We start from the raw sequence: 15,866 nt of genomic DNA, 5'->3' as shown, positions 1-15,866 counted from the left end.
CAGAATTCTGAGTCCATCTGTCAAAGCATGCTGGGAACTGAAGTCCATCCCTCTTAAAGTAGGCTGGCTGGGGAATTCTGGGAGTGGAAGTCCACCCCTCTTAAAGTAGGCTGGCTGGGGAATTCTGGGAGTGGAAGTCCACCCCTCTTAAAGAAGGCTGGCTGGGGGATTCTGGGAGTGGAAGTCCACCCCTCTTAAAGCATTCTGGCTGGGGAATTCTGGGAGTGGAAGTCCACCCTTCTTAAAGCATGCTGGCTGGGGGAATTCTGGGAGTGGAAGTCCACCCTTCTTAAAGCATGCTGGCTGGCCAGGGGATTCTGGGAGTGGAAGTCCACCCCTCTTAAAGCATGCTGGCCGGGGGAATTCTGGGAGTGGAAGTCCACCCTTCTTAAAGCATGCTGGCCAGGGGATTCTGGGAGTGGAAGTCCACCCCTCTTAAAGCATGCTGGCTGGGGAATTCTGGGAGGAAGTCCACCTCTTAAAGCATGCTGGCTGGGGATTCTGGGAGTGAAGTCCACCTTCTTAAAGCATGCTGGCTGGGGAATTCTGGGAGTGAAGTCCACCCTTCTTAAAGCATGCTGGCCGGGGGATTCTGGGAGTGGAAGTCCACCCTTCTTAAAGCATGCTGGCCGGGGGAATTCTGGGAGTGGAAGTCCACCCTTCTTAAAGCATGCTGGCCAGGGGATTCTGGGAGTGGAAGTCCACCCCTCTTAAAGCATGCTGGCCGGGGGAATTCTGGGAGTGGAAGTCCACCCTTCTTAAAGCATGCTGGCCAGGGGATTCTGGGAGTGGAAGTCCACCCCTCTTAAAGTAGGCTGGCTGGGGAATTCTGGGAGTGGAAGTCCACCCTTCTTAAAGCATGCTGGCCAGGGGATTCTGGGAGTGGAAGTCCACCCCTCTTAAAGTAGGCTGGCTGGGGAATTCTGGGAGTGGAAGTCCTCCCCTCTTAAAGAAGGCTGGCTGGGGAATTCTGGGAATGGAAGTCCACCTAACTTAAAACATGCTGGCTGGGGGATTCTGGGAGTGGAAGTCCACCCCTCTTAAAGCATGGCTGGCTGGGGAATTCTGGGAGTGGAAGTCCACCCCTCTTAAAGCATGGCTGGCTGGGGAATTCTGGGAGTGGAAGTCCTCCCCTCTTAAAGCAGGCTAGCTGGGGGATTCTGGGAATTGAAGTCTACCCATCTTAAAGCATGCAGGCTGGGGGATTCTGGGAGTGGAAGTCCACCAACTTGGTCTGCACACATCCATGCACCAGTCAGTCCTCACCTTCTCTAATTCTATCGGGTAGCAGTGCTAGAAAATTTCTTTTCCTTCTTCAGCTAAGCGGGGAAGTACCTACCGAAACTGCCAGGGTGACGGCATCCAGTTCCACCTTGCCCAGGTGGCCGCAGAAGATGGAGCTCACCACACCGATCAAGAAGCCCAGCAGTTGGGCTGTGAACTGTGGGAGGAAATACAAAAGTTAGTGAATAAGATTTACTTCCGAAAGTCATTCTCTAAATTGGGCAAGCCAAACACCACCGTGCGGTATTACCGAACCACACATTTGTCTCCCGAGTGGGGTATATAGGAGATTGGAATGATAGAATAACAGAGTTGGAAGGGACCCTGGAGGTCTTCTAGTCCAACCCCCTCCTCAAGCACGAGACCCTATACCATTTCTGATATAGACTGGCTGTCCAGTCTCTTTTTAAAAACCTCCAGTGATGAAGCACCCATAACTTCTGGTGGCAAGCTGTTCCACTGGTTAATTGTTCTCACTGTCAGGAAGTTTCTCCTTATTTCCAGGTTGCTTCTCTCCTTGATTAGTTTCCATCTGTTGCTTCTTGTCCTGCCTTCAGGTGCTTTGGAGCAAGGGTCTCCAACCTTGGCAACTTTAAGACTTGTGGACTTCAACTCCCAGAATCCCTCAGCCAGCAAACTGCGGGGGTCTCCAACCTTGGCAACTTTAAGACTTGGGGACTTCAACTCCCAGAATCCCTCAGCCAGCAAACTGCGGGGGTCTCCAACCTTGGCCACTTTAAGACTTGTGGACTTCAACTCCCAGAATCCCTCAGCCAGCAAAGCAGGGGTCTCCAACCTTGGCCACTTTAAGACTTGTGGATTTCAACTCCCAGAATCCCTCAGCCAGCAAAGCAGGGGTCTCCAACCTTGACCACTTTAAGACTTGGGGACTTCAACTCCCAGAATCCCTCAGCCAACAAAGCAGGGGTCTCCAACCTTGGCAACTTTAAGACTTGTGGACTTCAACTCCCAGAATCCCTCAGCCAGCAAAGCAGGGGTCTCCAACCTTGGCAACTTTAAGACTTGTGGACTTCAACTCCCAGAATCCCTCAGCCAGCAAAGCAGGGGTCTCCAACCTTGGCAACTTTAAGACTTGGGGACTTCAACTCCCAGAATCCCTCAGCCAGCAAAGCAGGGGTCTCCAACCTTGGCCACTTTAAGACATGTGGACTTCAACTCCCAGAATCCCTCAGCCAGCAAAGCAGGGGTCTCCAACCTTGACCACTTTAAGACTTGGGGACTTCAACTCCCAGAATCCCTCAGCCAACAAAGCAGGGGTCTCCAACCTTGGCCACTTTAAGACTTGTGGACTTCAACTCCCAGAATCCCACAGCCAGCAAAGCAGGGGTCTCCAACCTTGGCCACTTTAAGACATGTGGACTTCAACTCCCAGAATCCCTCAGCCAGCAAAGCAGGGGTCTCCAACCTTGACCACTTTAAGACTTGGGGACTTCAACTCCCAGAATCCCTCAGCCAACAAAGCAGGGGTCTCCAACCTTGGCCACTTTAAGACTTGTGGACTTCAACTCCCAGAATCCCTCAGCCAGCAAAGCAGGGGTCTCCAACCTTGGCCACTTTAAGACATGTGGACTTCAACTCCCAGAATCCCTCAGCCAGCAAAGCAGGGGTCTCCAACCTTGGCCACTTTAAGACTTGTGGACTTCAACTCCCAGAATTTGAAGTCCACAAGTCTTAAAATTGCCAAGGTTGGAGCCCCCTGCTTTGGAGAATAGGTTGACCCCCCCCCCATATCTTCTTTGGGGCAGCCCCTGAGATATTGGAAACACTGCTATCCTGCTCTTCTTCTGGAAACCCACCCCTAACCACTTTGTCGTTCTGAGTTTCCGATAAACTGCTATTTTTACTTCAGGTCCTTTACTTTCTGGTTTCAAATGTCGGGGGAAATGGTTCTTCAGCCAGAGGCTAGCTTGCTAAAGTTCAGTGAGAAGTGTACAAAAGATAGTTGTGAAAATTACTGTGTGTGATGGTTGTGGTGATGGGGGTGTGTGGGGAATTAAAGTATTTTCCACGTGCTAAATTCAATACCTCAATATGCTATATAAACAAATATATAAGCAGATAGAGGGACGTACGGACAGACAGATGCAAATGTAGATAGATAGATAGATAGATTGATTGATTGATAGATATAGAAGATAGATAGAAAGATAGATAGATAGATAGATAGATAGATAGATAGATAGATAGATAGATAGATAGATAGATAGATGGATAGAGATAGATGGATAGAGATAGATGGGTGGATGTGTAACAGACGGATGGATGGACAGTTAAGTAGGTGGATGGAGGGATACATAGACAGATGGACAGACAGATGGATGGAAAAGGAGACAGACAGACAGATGCATATGTAGATAGATAGATAGATAGATAGATAGATAGATAGATAGATAGATAGATAGATAGATAGATAGATAGATGGATGGATGGGTGGATGTGTAGCAGACAGACGGATGGATGGACAGGTGGATGGAGGGATACACCAGACAGATGGACAGACAGATGGAAGGGTGGGAGGTAGGGGGATGGATGGATGGATGAGGAATATGTAGCCAGACAAATGAATGGATGGGTAAGCAGGTATATTATAGGTAGGTAGCCAGATGGATGCAGAGCTGGTTTTCAGCTGGTTCATACGGGTTCGGGTGAACTGGTAGGGGAAATCGCTGGTGGGTCCACCTACCCGCCCACCTAGGCTCTATGCTGTCCTATTTAGGCATATTTTTGAGGCCTGGCACATGCGCCGAAGGCAGGAGCGCACGGCGAACCGGTAGTAACAAAATGTGAAACCCGCCACTGGATGGATGGATATGTGGATGGATGGATATGTAGATGGATGGATAGGTGCAGGGAAGAAGGGATAAGGAGGTGGATGGACGAATGGGTGGGTAGGTAGATACACGGATGGATGGATGCAGGAATATGTAGACAGAGATGGACGGACAGATGGGTAGGTAGCTATATTGCAGGTAGGTAGATGGATGGATATGGAGGGGGATGGAGGGAAGGAGGGATGGATGGAGGGGTGCATAGACAGACGGATGAATGGAAGATAGGTACCTGGATGGATGGACATGTAGATGGATGGAGAGGTGGGTAGTTGGACAAGGAGGAAGGGATGGATAGACAGAGAGATACATGAACGGGTAGGGAGGTAGGGTGGGTGGATGGATGGGTGGATAGAGGAATAGACAGACAGATGACAGATGTTGCAAAATATGTTTGCTTCTTCAGCCGATCATCCTGGCTCTGCAACGCTCCACGCTCACATGCCCTACCTAGCAGTCAACTCCTGCCAATCAAAGCGAGCGTTCGACACACCGGGAGCTCTCTCTCTCTCTCTCTCTCTCCCCTTGCGGTCTGCAATCCTCCGAGCCAAGCAAACACTCCTTGTATCTTTTGGTCCCAAAGAGTTTGATCTGGCTCTTGGAACCTGGGAATGCAAGCTTTGCCTTGGCGCGTTTCGTACTGAAGGGAAAGCGGCACCCACCTGGACTAAGCCGGTTTATGATATCTCCACCCGGCAACGTTTGTGTGAGCCATCCGATCTAGGGGCTGACCTTTCTCCCGGCTAAAGGGCGAAATGCGGGGGGGGGGGGAGTTAAGAAAGGATTTTATTTATCAAGGAGCAAAGGACAGAAAGTTCGGAAGATAAGTTATCCTATCTTCCAAAGCACCAGAAGGCAGGACAAGAAGCAACGGGGATGGAAATGAATCGAGGAGAGAAGCAAGTGGAGAAACTTCCTGACAAGGAGGGCAATTAACCAGCGGAACCGCTTGCCACCAGAAGTTGTCGGTGCTTCATCAGCGGAGGCTTTTAAGAAGAAACTGGACAGCCACCGGTTTGGAATGGTGTAGGTCTCCTGCTGGAACAGGGGGCTAGGCTAGAAGACCTCCAAGATCCCTTCCACTCCCCTCCCCTCTCCCTTCTTCTCTTCTCTTCCTCTTCCTCTTCCTGAAAAAAATAACTTAAGACCATTTTTCACATTTAAAACCATTGGAGCATCCCCAGGGCCATGTGATTTACATTCCAATTTACTCCCATTTATGACGGTCGCCGTTTCCCGGGGGAGTGGGGGGGTAGCGTGATCCGCTTTTGCAACCTCCTGACAAGCAAAGTCAACAGGGAAGCCAGATTTACTTAACAACCGTGTTACTAACCCATCAGCTGCAGTGATAAGAGCCCTGGCGAGAAAGATCGTCAAACTGTCTCACTTTGCAACATACATTTTGGGCCTCACTGCGGTCGTAAACTGAGGACTAGCTGTATATGATTTTGGGCCCGTTTTTTTCTTCAGAGCTTGCCTCACTCACGCTGCACTCAACATCTCTAGTAACAAGAATAATAACACAAATAACAGAGTCGGAAGGGACCTTGCGGGTCATCTAGTCCAACCCCCCCCCCCCGCCCAAGCAGGAGACCCTACACCATTTCTGACCGACAGCAGTCCAGTCTCTTCTTGAAAGCCTCCAGGGATGAAGCTCCCACAACTTCCGAAGGCAACTTCTGTTCCATCGGTTGATCGGTAATAAAAGTATCTTTTTCTCTAATGGAGTCAAGGGTCTCTCTTTCCTAGGGAGTAAGCTGGGGCCAGTCTGACACTACCTATAGCAGGGATGGAAGGCACATTAGAGCAGGGTGTAAAATCCTACCGGTTCAGACCAGTTCGGGCGAACTGCTAGGGATTATGGGCATCGGTTTGCCAAACTGGTAGTAATTACCCCTCCTTGGACCGACCAACGCCCGGCCGGTCGCCGCTCACCTCTTCCGGCCGCTCGATATTCTACAAAATTTGATATTAAATGCAGCAGAGAAAACGTTAACTTTTCTCCCTTCCATTCACAACGGAGCTGCTGCAGCCTCGTCCCGTTTAAGGTAGTCCCCAGGAGGGAGGGGGACGGTGGGGGACGGGAAGCAGCTGGGATGGAGCCATTTTTTTGTGAAAGGTGGGAAAATGGGGAAGGGGATTTTCCTGCCTGCCATCCATTCCTCAATCTCATCCCGGACGGAAGGAAGGATGGTAGGTAGGAATACAGTATATTCCCCTCCCCATTTTCCTGCCATTCGCGACAAGGAGTAACTGGGAGGGGAAGGGCCGGGGAGGACCCCCTCGATGTGAGTGATGTCGACGTTGGCCACGCCCACCAGTCACATGACATTCTCCCCCAACAAGCCACGCCCACAGAACCGGTAGGGGAATTTTTTTTTTAATTTCACCCCTGCCTTAGAAGTCTGTTAATCTAACTAAGGCAAATCCAGGACAACCTTCCCCAAGTTGAAGTTTTCCACTTTCTCCTTTAAAACCCAACCCGGAAAATATTTTTTCTCCGCCTGGAGCAATATCTGGAAAATATCAAGGCTGGACATTATCAGATGATGATCTCCTGACCGGGAGACAGATGCCTCTCATCCGGCAAGGAACAAAGGCCGACTCAGTTGGGAAGAAGGGAATCTCCCTTTCTTCATAACACCGAGAAATAAGACAAACTCTCCGGCGACAATAAAGAAAAAAGAGGAACGCTGGTTGCTCGCACGTAAACTAAGGATTAAGTTCAGGGAGGGGCGGGTTGCAACCCGTTTAGCGATGCCCAAGGATGAACGGCTTGCAATTTCCGGCTTCAGGTGTTGTGACCGAAGCCCAAGTAGTGATTACCAAACACAATACCTTATGCCACCAGACTTGAAATCTTGGGTTTAGAAAATTTAGAACTCCGCCGCCTTCGACATGACCTGAGCTTAATTCATAGAATCATCTGTTACAACGTCCTTCCTGTCGAAGACGACTTCAGCTTCAATCACAACAATACACGAGCACACAATAGATTTAAGCTTAATGTGAACCGCTCCAATCTTGATTGCAGAAAATATGACTTCAGAAACAGAGTTGTTAATGCCTGGAATGCAATACCAGACTCTGTGGTCTCTGCCCAAAATCCCCAAAACTTTAACCAAAGGCTATCTACTGTTGACCTCACCCCATTCCTAAGAGGTCTGTAAGGGGCGTGCATAAGAGCACCAGTGTGCCTACCGTTCCTGTTCTAATGTTCCCTTTGATTGTATACAATTTCATATAGTTATTACATACTTATGGTTATATATATGCTTATATATCGTATAGTTATTTCATGTTTATGCTTGTATATAATGTTGTGACAAATAAAATAAATAAATAAAATAAAAAAGAAAATAAATAAATTCAGTCCTGAACAAACTTACTTTATTAAAACAGCTGAGAATGAATTCTTCAGCCTTATCACCTTTGATGTCCTTGGCAACCTGCCAAAGGCTTTTCTTGGCAAAAAAAACCCCACAAAGTTCAAGTGACGCTGACAAGAAGCAATGGAACTCAGTGTTGCTTTTCCACAAAGAACCCAACTGCTCCTTGCTGCTCTTTTAAGCCTTATGGGAGGAGCCAAACATCACCTGGCCTTACTCCCGAGTCGTCCTTTTTGCTTCAGCTGCTCTTCACATGCGTGCACTAGGAACAGGCTCCTCCTGTTCCTCTGCCTCTCTGCTGTCCGCCTCTGGAGACTCCAGAGTCCGCGCATCGCTCCCAGAAGGCCCTGGCCCATCTCTGCCTCCGACGCAGAGCCCTCGTCTGGGCCCTCCCCTGACTCCAGGACTGGCCCATTGTCCTCCCCAGCCTCCTCACTGTCCGACTTGGCTGCCAGCCTGCAGGTTGCTGGCGGACCACAACATCAGGTCAAAGGAAAAGTTTGCCACAAATTCCAGGAAATTCCCAAAAAATGATCCCCATTGGAAAACCCAGCCCAAATGGTGAATGGATTTATAAATGGAGACGCATTTGGGAAGTTGCTTGTGGGGAGGGATGCTGTCCCAAAGATAAAAGCCCTCGAAGAATACCGATCAATAGTATTTCTCAGTCTTGGCAACTTTAAAATGGGTGGATTTCAACGAACACTAACTAATTAAAGCATGGCTGGCTGGGGAATCCTGGGAGTTGGAGTCCACCCATCTTAAAACATGCTGGTTGGGGGATTCTGGGAGTAGAAGTCCACCCCTCTTAAAGTAGGCTGGCTGGGGAATTCTGGGAGTGGAAGTCCACCCCTCTTAAAGCAGGCTGGCTGGGGAATTCTGGGAGTGGAAGTCCACCCCTCTTAAAGCAGGCTGGCTGGGGAATTCTGGGAGTGGAAGTCCACCCCTCTTAAAGCAGGCTGGCTGGGGGATTCTGGGAGTGGAAGTCCACCCCTCTTAAAGCAGGCTGGCTGGGAAATTCTGGGAGTGGAAGTCCACCCCTCTTAAAGCAGGCTGGCTGGGGAATTCTGGGAGTTGTACTCCGGACATCTTAAAATGGCTAATGTTGAGAATCATTGCACGAGGGTGCAATTTGTTGTGACGAAAAAGTTTTAAAAAGAACTTTTGAAAACTTGATGGGAACTTGTTTAAACTTAAACATGTTAAAGATACATCGGTAATTATTTCAGATGAGGCTGGCTCACCCCTTTCTATTTCTATTTAATATCTTCTATCCCACCTGTCCACTTAAAGAACACAAAGTTTTCTAGCCCCTTTAAATGTTTTTTAAATCCAAAGTGGCTTCAGAGGATGGGAACTGTAGTCCGAGAGTGACTGACTGAAGTAGGGCTGAAGTATGGACTACATACCTGGATTGCCCCAAATGTGAAGATGTTAATAAATTAATTAGCCTGATCATTAAGGCACCGGGCTAGAAAACGGAAGATCATGAGTTCTAGTTCTGCCTTAGGCACGAAAGCCGGCCAGGTGACTTTGGCCCAATCACCAGGAGACGGTGAGTTCTAGTACCGCCCTAGGTACAAATATTGGCCAGGTGACTTTGGCCCAATCACCAGGAGACGGTAAGTTCTAGTACCGCCCTAGGTACAAATATTGGCCAGGTGACTTTGGGCCAATCACCAGGAGACAGTGAGTTCTAGTACTGCCTTAGGCATGAATACCGGGCAGGTGACTTTGGGCAAATCACCAGGAGGCTGTGAGTTCTAGTACCGCCTTAGGCCAGGTGACTTTGGGCCAATCACCAGGAGGCTGTGAGTTCTAGTACCACCCTAGGCATGAATTAGTCAGGCCTTTGGCATGAAAGCCAGCTGGGTGACTTTGGCTCAGTCCCTTTCTTCCAGCACAGCCTACCCCACAGGGTTGTCGTTGTGGGGAAAATAGGAAGCGGGCACTGTGCTAGATATCCCAAAGGGTTTTTTTTTTCAAGAAACAACTGGACTTTCTGCTTTTTCTTTGAAGACGTTTCGCTTCTCATCCCCGAAGCTTCTTTCAACTTGTAAAGAAACAATCGAAAGGCAAGGATACAAATACATAAATAAAAGCATTTCTTTCTTTTTATTTTTGGTAGCCGACTGAAGAATTTTTTTTAAAGAAAAAAATAAAAGGAAAAAAACCGGCTGCTATCTTTTGTAGGAACCCTGATTTACAACTGGTTTGTCTTGTAATTCTTCCCAAAAGGGGCCTCTGAGCTGAAGAAAAAGAACGGAGAATGGACGGATGGAGAAATAAGAAAGGAAAGAGTCATAAATAGAGACTTTGGTCTTTTTTTTCCCTCCCACTGGATCAAGGTTTCCATTATCAGCTCAATCTGGGCAGAGCCCAGAAGCTTATCTTTTCTTTTATGTACACTGAGAGTATCTGCACCAAGACAAATTCCTTGTGTGTCCAATCACACTTGGCCAATAGAGAATTCTATTCTGTTCTGTTCTATTCTATTCTATTCTATTCTATTCTATTCTATTCTATTCTATTCTATTCTGAACGGATCTTTTCTTTTATGTACATTGAGAGAATATGCACCAAGACAAATTCCTTGTGTGTCCAATCACACTTGGCCAATAGAGAATTCTATTCTGTTCTATTCTATTCTATTCTATTCTATTCTATTCTATTCTATTCTATTCTATTCTATTCTATTCTGAACGGATCTTTTCTTTTATGTACATTGAGAGAATATGCACCAAGACAAATTCCTTGTGTGTCCAATCACACTTGGCCAATAGAGAATTCTATTCTATTCTATTCTATTCTATTCTATTCTATTCTATTCTATTCTATTCTATTCTATTCTATTCTATTCTGAACGGATCTTTTCTTTTATGTACACTGAGAGTATATGCACCAAGACAAATTCCTTGTGTGTCCAATCACACTTGGCCAATAAAGAATTCTATTCTGAACGGATCTTTTCTTTTATGTACACTGAGAGTATATGCACCAAGACAAATTCCTTGTGTGTCCAATCACACTTGGCCAATAAAGAATTCTATTCTATTCTATTCTATTCTAAAAAGGACCAAATACAAGAAACAGCGTATAAAAACTACAATTAGTTCCTCAGCCAGCAAAGCAGGGTCTCAACCTTGGTCCCTTTAAGACTTGGGACTTCAACTCCCAGAATCCTCAGCCAGCAAAGCAGGGGTCTCAACCTTGGTCCCTTTAAGACTTGGGACTTCAACTCCCAGAATCCTCAGCCAGCAAAGCAGGGGTCTCAACCTTGGTCCCTTTAAGACTCGTGGACTTCAACTCCCAGAGTTCCTCAGCCAGCTTTGCTGGCTGAGGGACTCTGGGAGTTGAAGTCCACGAGTCTTAAAGGGACCAAGGTTGGAGACCCCTGCTACAGATAGTCCTTGACTTACGACCGTTCGACCATCCCTGCGGTCGCGTGCTAAAAAAAATTCAGACGCTTGGCAACCGGTTCCTATTTATGACGGTCACAATGTCCTGGGGGGTCACGTGATTCTCCTTTTGCGACCCTCTGACAGGCAAAGTGTTGTGACTCGTCCTCCCTCATCTCCTCAGCCGGGCCCCTCCTGTTTCCAACCGGGCCTTTTATCAGACTCCGAGTCTGATAATGAAGATGAACGGCCTGTCATGCCTCCAGTCCCCGGCCCTGGCCCCATGCCCGGAGAGGATTCAAGGAGTGAAAGAAGAAGCCCAATAAACCTCACTCATACAGCGTGTGTTCTTTGGCTCAGCCTTCAGAGCAAGAAGCCAGCCAGGTGGTGGAATTACCTGGGCCTACTCTCTCTGACCCCTCCCTTTCCCAGACGCTGACAGCAGATCCAGCTGAAGACAATTTAGAGTGGGTGGACCCTCACTTCCAGAGATCTGAGAGGCGACGCCAGCAGAAGGAAGAGTGGGGCAGGCCTGGATAAATGCTGAGTCATGTAGCCACACCCCACAGCCTATATAAAGGACCTGCTTTTGGCATTCCAACCTTGAGTCAAGCAAAGTCTTATCTCGTTTGCTGATATCGGACCCTAATGCTGAAGTCACAACTTGGACTCCTGCCTGTCCTGATAAACCTTGAAGGCACTTGGCAAGCTGTAGAGGCTTCATTGCCAAGTTTGTTACGGACTTCCTTGACTCGTTCGTCAGAGTGGGGGTGGGACACGACACAAAATCAACGGGGAAGCCAGATTCACTGAAAACCGTGTGAGTGACTGCAGTGATTCACTTAACAACGCTGGCACGAAAGGTTGTAAAATGGGGGGCAAAACAACACCTGTCTTGCTTAGCAAGCAAAATTTGGGGCTCAGTTGGGGTCGTAAGTCGAGGACCACCTGTGATCTGCTTAACTCCAGCTTCTTTACATTCCTCCTTCCAGCGTCGGGCAAGGCGTGGTAGACTGCCTTGAGACATAGAGGCTCTTTTCAGCTACCCAGGCAAAGCTCTGTCCCCTAATCTCTTGCCCATTCCCCTCTCCAGCCTGGGGGAAGGACCATTCAATCATCCAATTTATAGAATTTATAAAGTTATAGAATTATAGAACTGGAGGGGAACTCAGAGGTCCTCTAGTCCAACCCCCTCCTCCGTCCAAATCAGAAGTCCGTATACCATCCTGGACAAATGGGTGTCCAATCGAAAGGCTGCATCTCTCCCTTTGACACCTTCTGGGTGTATTTTTCGGGCAGAGAGAGGGGCTGGGGAGGGGGCAGAAGGAGACAGATCGGTGGGTTGATGGGCTTAGATGTTTAAAACTCTGTGAAAAAAGTGAAGTTCTACATTTAGGCAAAAAAAAAACAAAATGCACAGGTACCGTATATGTGGCACCTTGCTCAATAGTAGTACCTGTGAGAGGGATCTTGGAGTCCTAGTGGACAACCATTTAGATATGAGCCAGCAGTGTGCAGCAGCTGCCAAAAAAGCCAACACAGTTCTGGGCTGCATAAACAGAGGGATAGAATCAAGATCACGTGAAGTGTTAATACCACTTTATAATGCCTTGGTAAGGCCACATTTGGAATACTGCATTCAGTTTTGGTCGCCACGATGTAAAAAAGATGCTGAGACTCTAGAAAGAGTGCAGAGAAGAGCAACGAAGATGATTAAGGGACTGGAGGCTAAAACATATAAAGAACGGTTGCAGGAACTGGGTAGGTGTCAGGCTGCCTCTGATTATAGCCAGGTAAAAATACACCTTGACTTCATTTGCAAATAAAGAAAAGTACTTTTACTAGTTACATCTGGATAGCAGCAGTGCTAAGTTGAATCTGAGACAAAATATGGCTAACAATCTGTATCACCCTATTCCTCCCTCCTCTTTCCCAAAAGGTCATCAGGTCTGGTCCAATGCCAGCTCCTTCCCGGGGTCCCGTGGTAATCTTCTTCCGCAGGTCTCTGGTTGTCAATCATATCAGGAATGCAATGTCCCTTAGAGTTCCCGCTCAAACATTCCTGTTGAATTCAAAACATCAATCTCCCCTCCCACCTTAATTATGTCAGACCGACACTCTTAAAGGGCCCTCTCTACTTAACTTGAATCCAATAGCTATTTACATTAGAAATGCAATCCCATGCTATCTAACAACTGAATATAAGGAGTACAAAGAGTTACGAAGTTTGGAGTGGAGGCTGATAGTAGGTCTAGTTTAATGAAAAGAAGGACTAGGGGAGACATGATAGCAGTGTTCCAATATCTCAGGGGTTGCCAAAAAAGAAGAGGGAGTCGGGCTGTTCTCCAAAGCACCTGAGGGTAGAACAAGAAGCAATGGGTGGAAACTGATCAAGGAGAGAAGCAACTTAGAACTAAGGAGAAATTTCCTGACAGTTAGAACAAGTAATAAGTGGAACGACTTGCCTGCAGAAGTTGTGAATGCTCCAACACTGGAAATTTTTAAGAAGATGTTGGATAGCCATTTGTCTGAAATGGTGTAGGGTTTTTCCTGCCTGGGCAGTGGGTTGGACTAGAAGGCCTCCAAGGTCCCTTCCAACTCTGTTATTATGTTATGCTAAACCCTGTGAGATCTGAATAAAGAGCTGATTCCTCTATTTGCTAACTCAACAGTCCAAAGAAATCGCAGCGTCGCCTTGAATAATTTTATTCATTCATTCATTTATTCATTTATTGGAAAGGGGGCTGATTAATTAATTTGTTTCCTACACAGACAGCTCTCGACTTCTTAAGAGTTCGCTTGGTTCGCTTGTTCAAAGTTATGGTGAAAAAATGGACCGTTTTTCACACTTATACGACCCTTCGCAGCATCCCCACCGTCAGATGATCTACCTTCGGATGCTCGGCCAACGACTCACATTTACGACGGTTGCCAAGTCACTGGGGAAGCCAGATTCCCTTAACAACTGCGCGACTAGGAGGTTAACCGCTGCCGTGTTTCGCTTAACAACGGCGGCAAGAAAAGTCATAACCGCCGTCTCCCTCAGCAAACAAAAATTTTGGGCTCAGTCGTGGTCGTATGTCAAGGACTACCTGTTCTGATAAAAAGCGGGTGCAAAGAATCACCCCCAAAATATCTGGTCCCCCGACCCTAATAAAACCCACTCGGACGGAACAAGGCAAATTTCTGCCCCCTTCCTCAAACTTAATTTTTCTATTATTTTTTTTTTTAATTTTAAAAAAAACCACTTTCTCCTCCTGCTTTTCGCACCAGCCTTCGGTGAACCCCAAATTTCTGGCTCTCCTTTCTCCTCCCCACACCCCACCCCGTCCTTTTAAATCCTTGTCCTGGGTTCACACAACCTTCCCATCCCAGCCCAAAGGGGGGGAAAAAAACGATCCACTCTGCAGATCCAGCCTGCCATTCTTCTTGGAATGGCTTCCTGCCAGCTAAGTCACCACCCTGGACTCTCGGGGTTCAGATAAAGGATCCTCACATATTGGCAGAAATGGGAGGGGAAAGGGTGGGGCAGGAATGCGTTCGTTCATACGACCTGGAGCTAAATATGGGAAGAATTTAGTTCCATCCCAGCTCAAATGAAACACATTTATTTGGGGTGCGGGGTGCGGGTGTCAAGTGAAGGAAAGAACTAAAACTAAAGCAAGAGGTGTTGATTTCCATTCCAGCAACAACAAACAAGCTTAATCTGCCTGGTTGTGTGAACCGAGCGAGTGTATAATCCCCCAGCTGTGTGAACAAAGTAAGAAAAAAAAGGGGGGGTGAGTTTATTCCTGTCCCCACCCCCAATTAACGCGTGTCTAATCCAGGGGGTCGTATGAACAGACCAAGAAAAAAAATGGGACAAGTTTATTCCCGTCCCAGCCCCAATTAACACGTGTAGAATCCGGCTTGTCCTGTGAACGAACCAAGAAAAAAAAATGGGACCAGTTTATTCCCTCCCAGCCCCAATTAATGCGTGTTTAATCCAGGGGGTCGTGTGAACAGACCAAGAAAAAAAATGGAGCGAATTTATTCCCGTCTCAGCCCCAATTAACACGTATCTAATCCAGGGGGTCGTGTGAACAGACCAAGAAAAAAAATGGAGCGAATTTATTCCCGTCCCAGCCCCAATTAACACGTATCTAATCCAGGGGGTCGTGTGAACAGACCAAGAAAACAAATGGGACGAGTTTATTCCCGTCCCAGCCCCAATTAACACGTGTAGAATCCGGCTTGTCCTGTGAACGAACCAAGATAAACAAATGGGGCCAGTTTATTCCCGCCCCAGCCCCAATTAACACGTGTCTAATCCAGGGGGTCGTGTGAACGGAGGACCTGGAGCCCGGACGGTCTCTCCCTCTCCCTCTCCCCCGCGCCCTTCCCTTCCCCGACCCCTGCTTACCACGGGCCCGCTGATCTTGATCAGCTCCCGGGCTTCCTGCCAAGCGCCGACGGGCAGAAGGCGGCGGAGGTTGCGGGCGCAACGGGAAGCCGAGACCGGCGGCGGCGGGGAAGGCGGGCGACTCCGAGCCGGCTCCTCCATCACGATCTCGGCGGGGTCCCTTCGGCCATGGGTGGGTGGGTGTGTGGGGAGGGAGAACCGCGCAGCTCCCACCGCCGCTCCGCCGCTCCAGCAGCCCAACGGCCGAGCCGCCCGAGGCGGCAGCAGCACAAGCAGCGCCGGCTCCCGCGGCCACGTGAGGCCGGGCGGAAAGGGGGCGGGGCCTGGCGGGGAATCCCCGCCGCTATTGGGTGGGAGGCGCTGTGACGCGGGGGAGGGGGGCTTGCCCCGCCCACTCCCCCAAAGACTGGCTGGGCTTCCCCTTGGTGGGCGCCTGGGACACACACACACACACACACACACTGGCCCTCTCCTCTGAATGCACATTGGGATGGAGGGAGGGATGAATGGATGGTTGGATGAATGGATAGATAGATAGATAGAT

At 48.3% G+C, this 15,866-nt stretch overlaps 1 protein-coding gene across 2 annotated transcripts in view; it reads right to left on the bottom strand.

Annotated features, from left to right (window-relative positions):
* SLC47A1 (solute carrier family 47 member 1) overlaps positions 1 to 15,602 on the bottom strand; it is a 44,588-nt gene extending 28,986 nt beyond the window's left edge. For both annotated transcript variants that reach the window (XM_058164037.1, XM_058164038.1), the window contains exons 1-2: positions 15,323 to 15,602; positions 1,340 to 1,441 (exon numbers count right to left, since the gene is read on the bottom strand). In XM_058164037.1, coding sequence (XP_058020020.1) covers positions 1,340 to 1,441; positions 15,323 to 15,463 — 243 coding nt within the window. In that variant the 5' untranslated portion in view covers positions 15,464 to 15,602. The remainder of the gene's footprint in view (positions 1 to 1,339; positions 1,442 to 15,322) is intronic.
* Between the last annotated feature and the right edge of the window lie 264 nt (positions 15,603 to 15,866).

Source organism: Ahaetulla prasina, chromosome 1, assembly GCF_028640845.1.
Source record: "Ahaetulla prasina isolate Xishuangbanna chromosome 1, ASM2864084v1, whole genome shotgun sequence".
NCBI lineage: Eukaryota > Metazoa > Chordata > Lepidosauria > Squamata > Colubridae > Ahaetulla > Ahaetulla prasina.
Note: the sequence above shows the minus strand (reverse complement) of the source record. Positions and strands in the feature narration are given on the sequence as shown.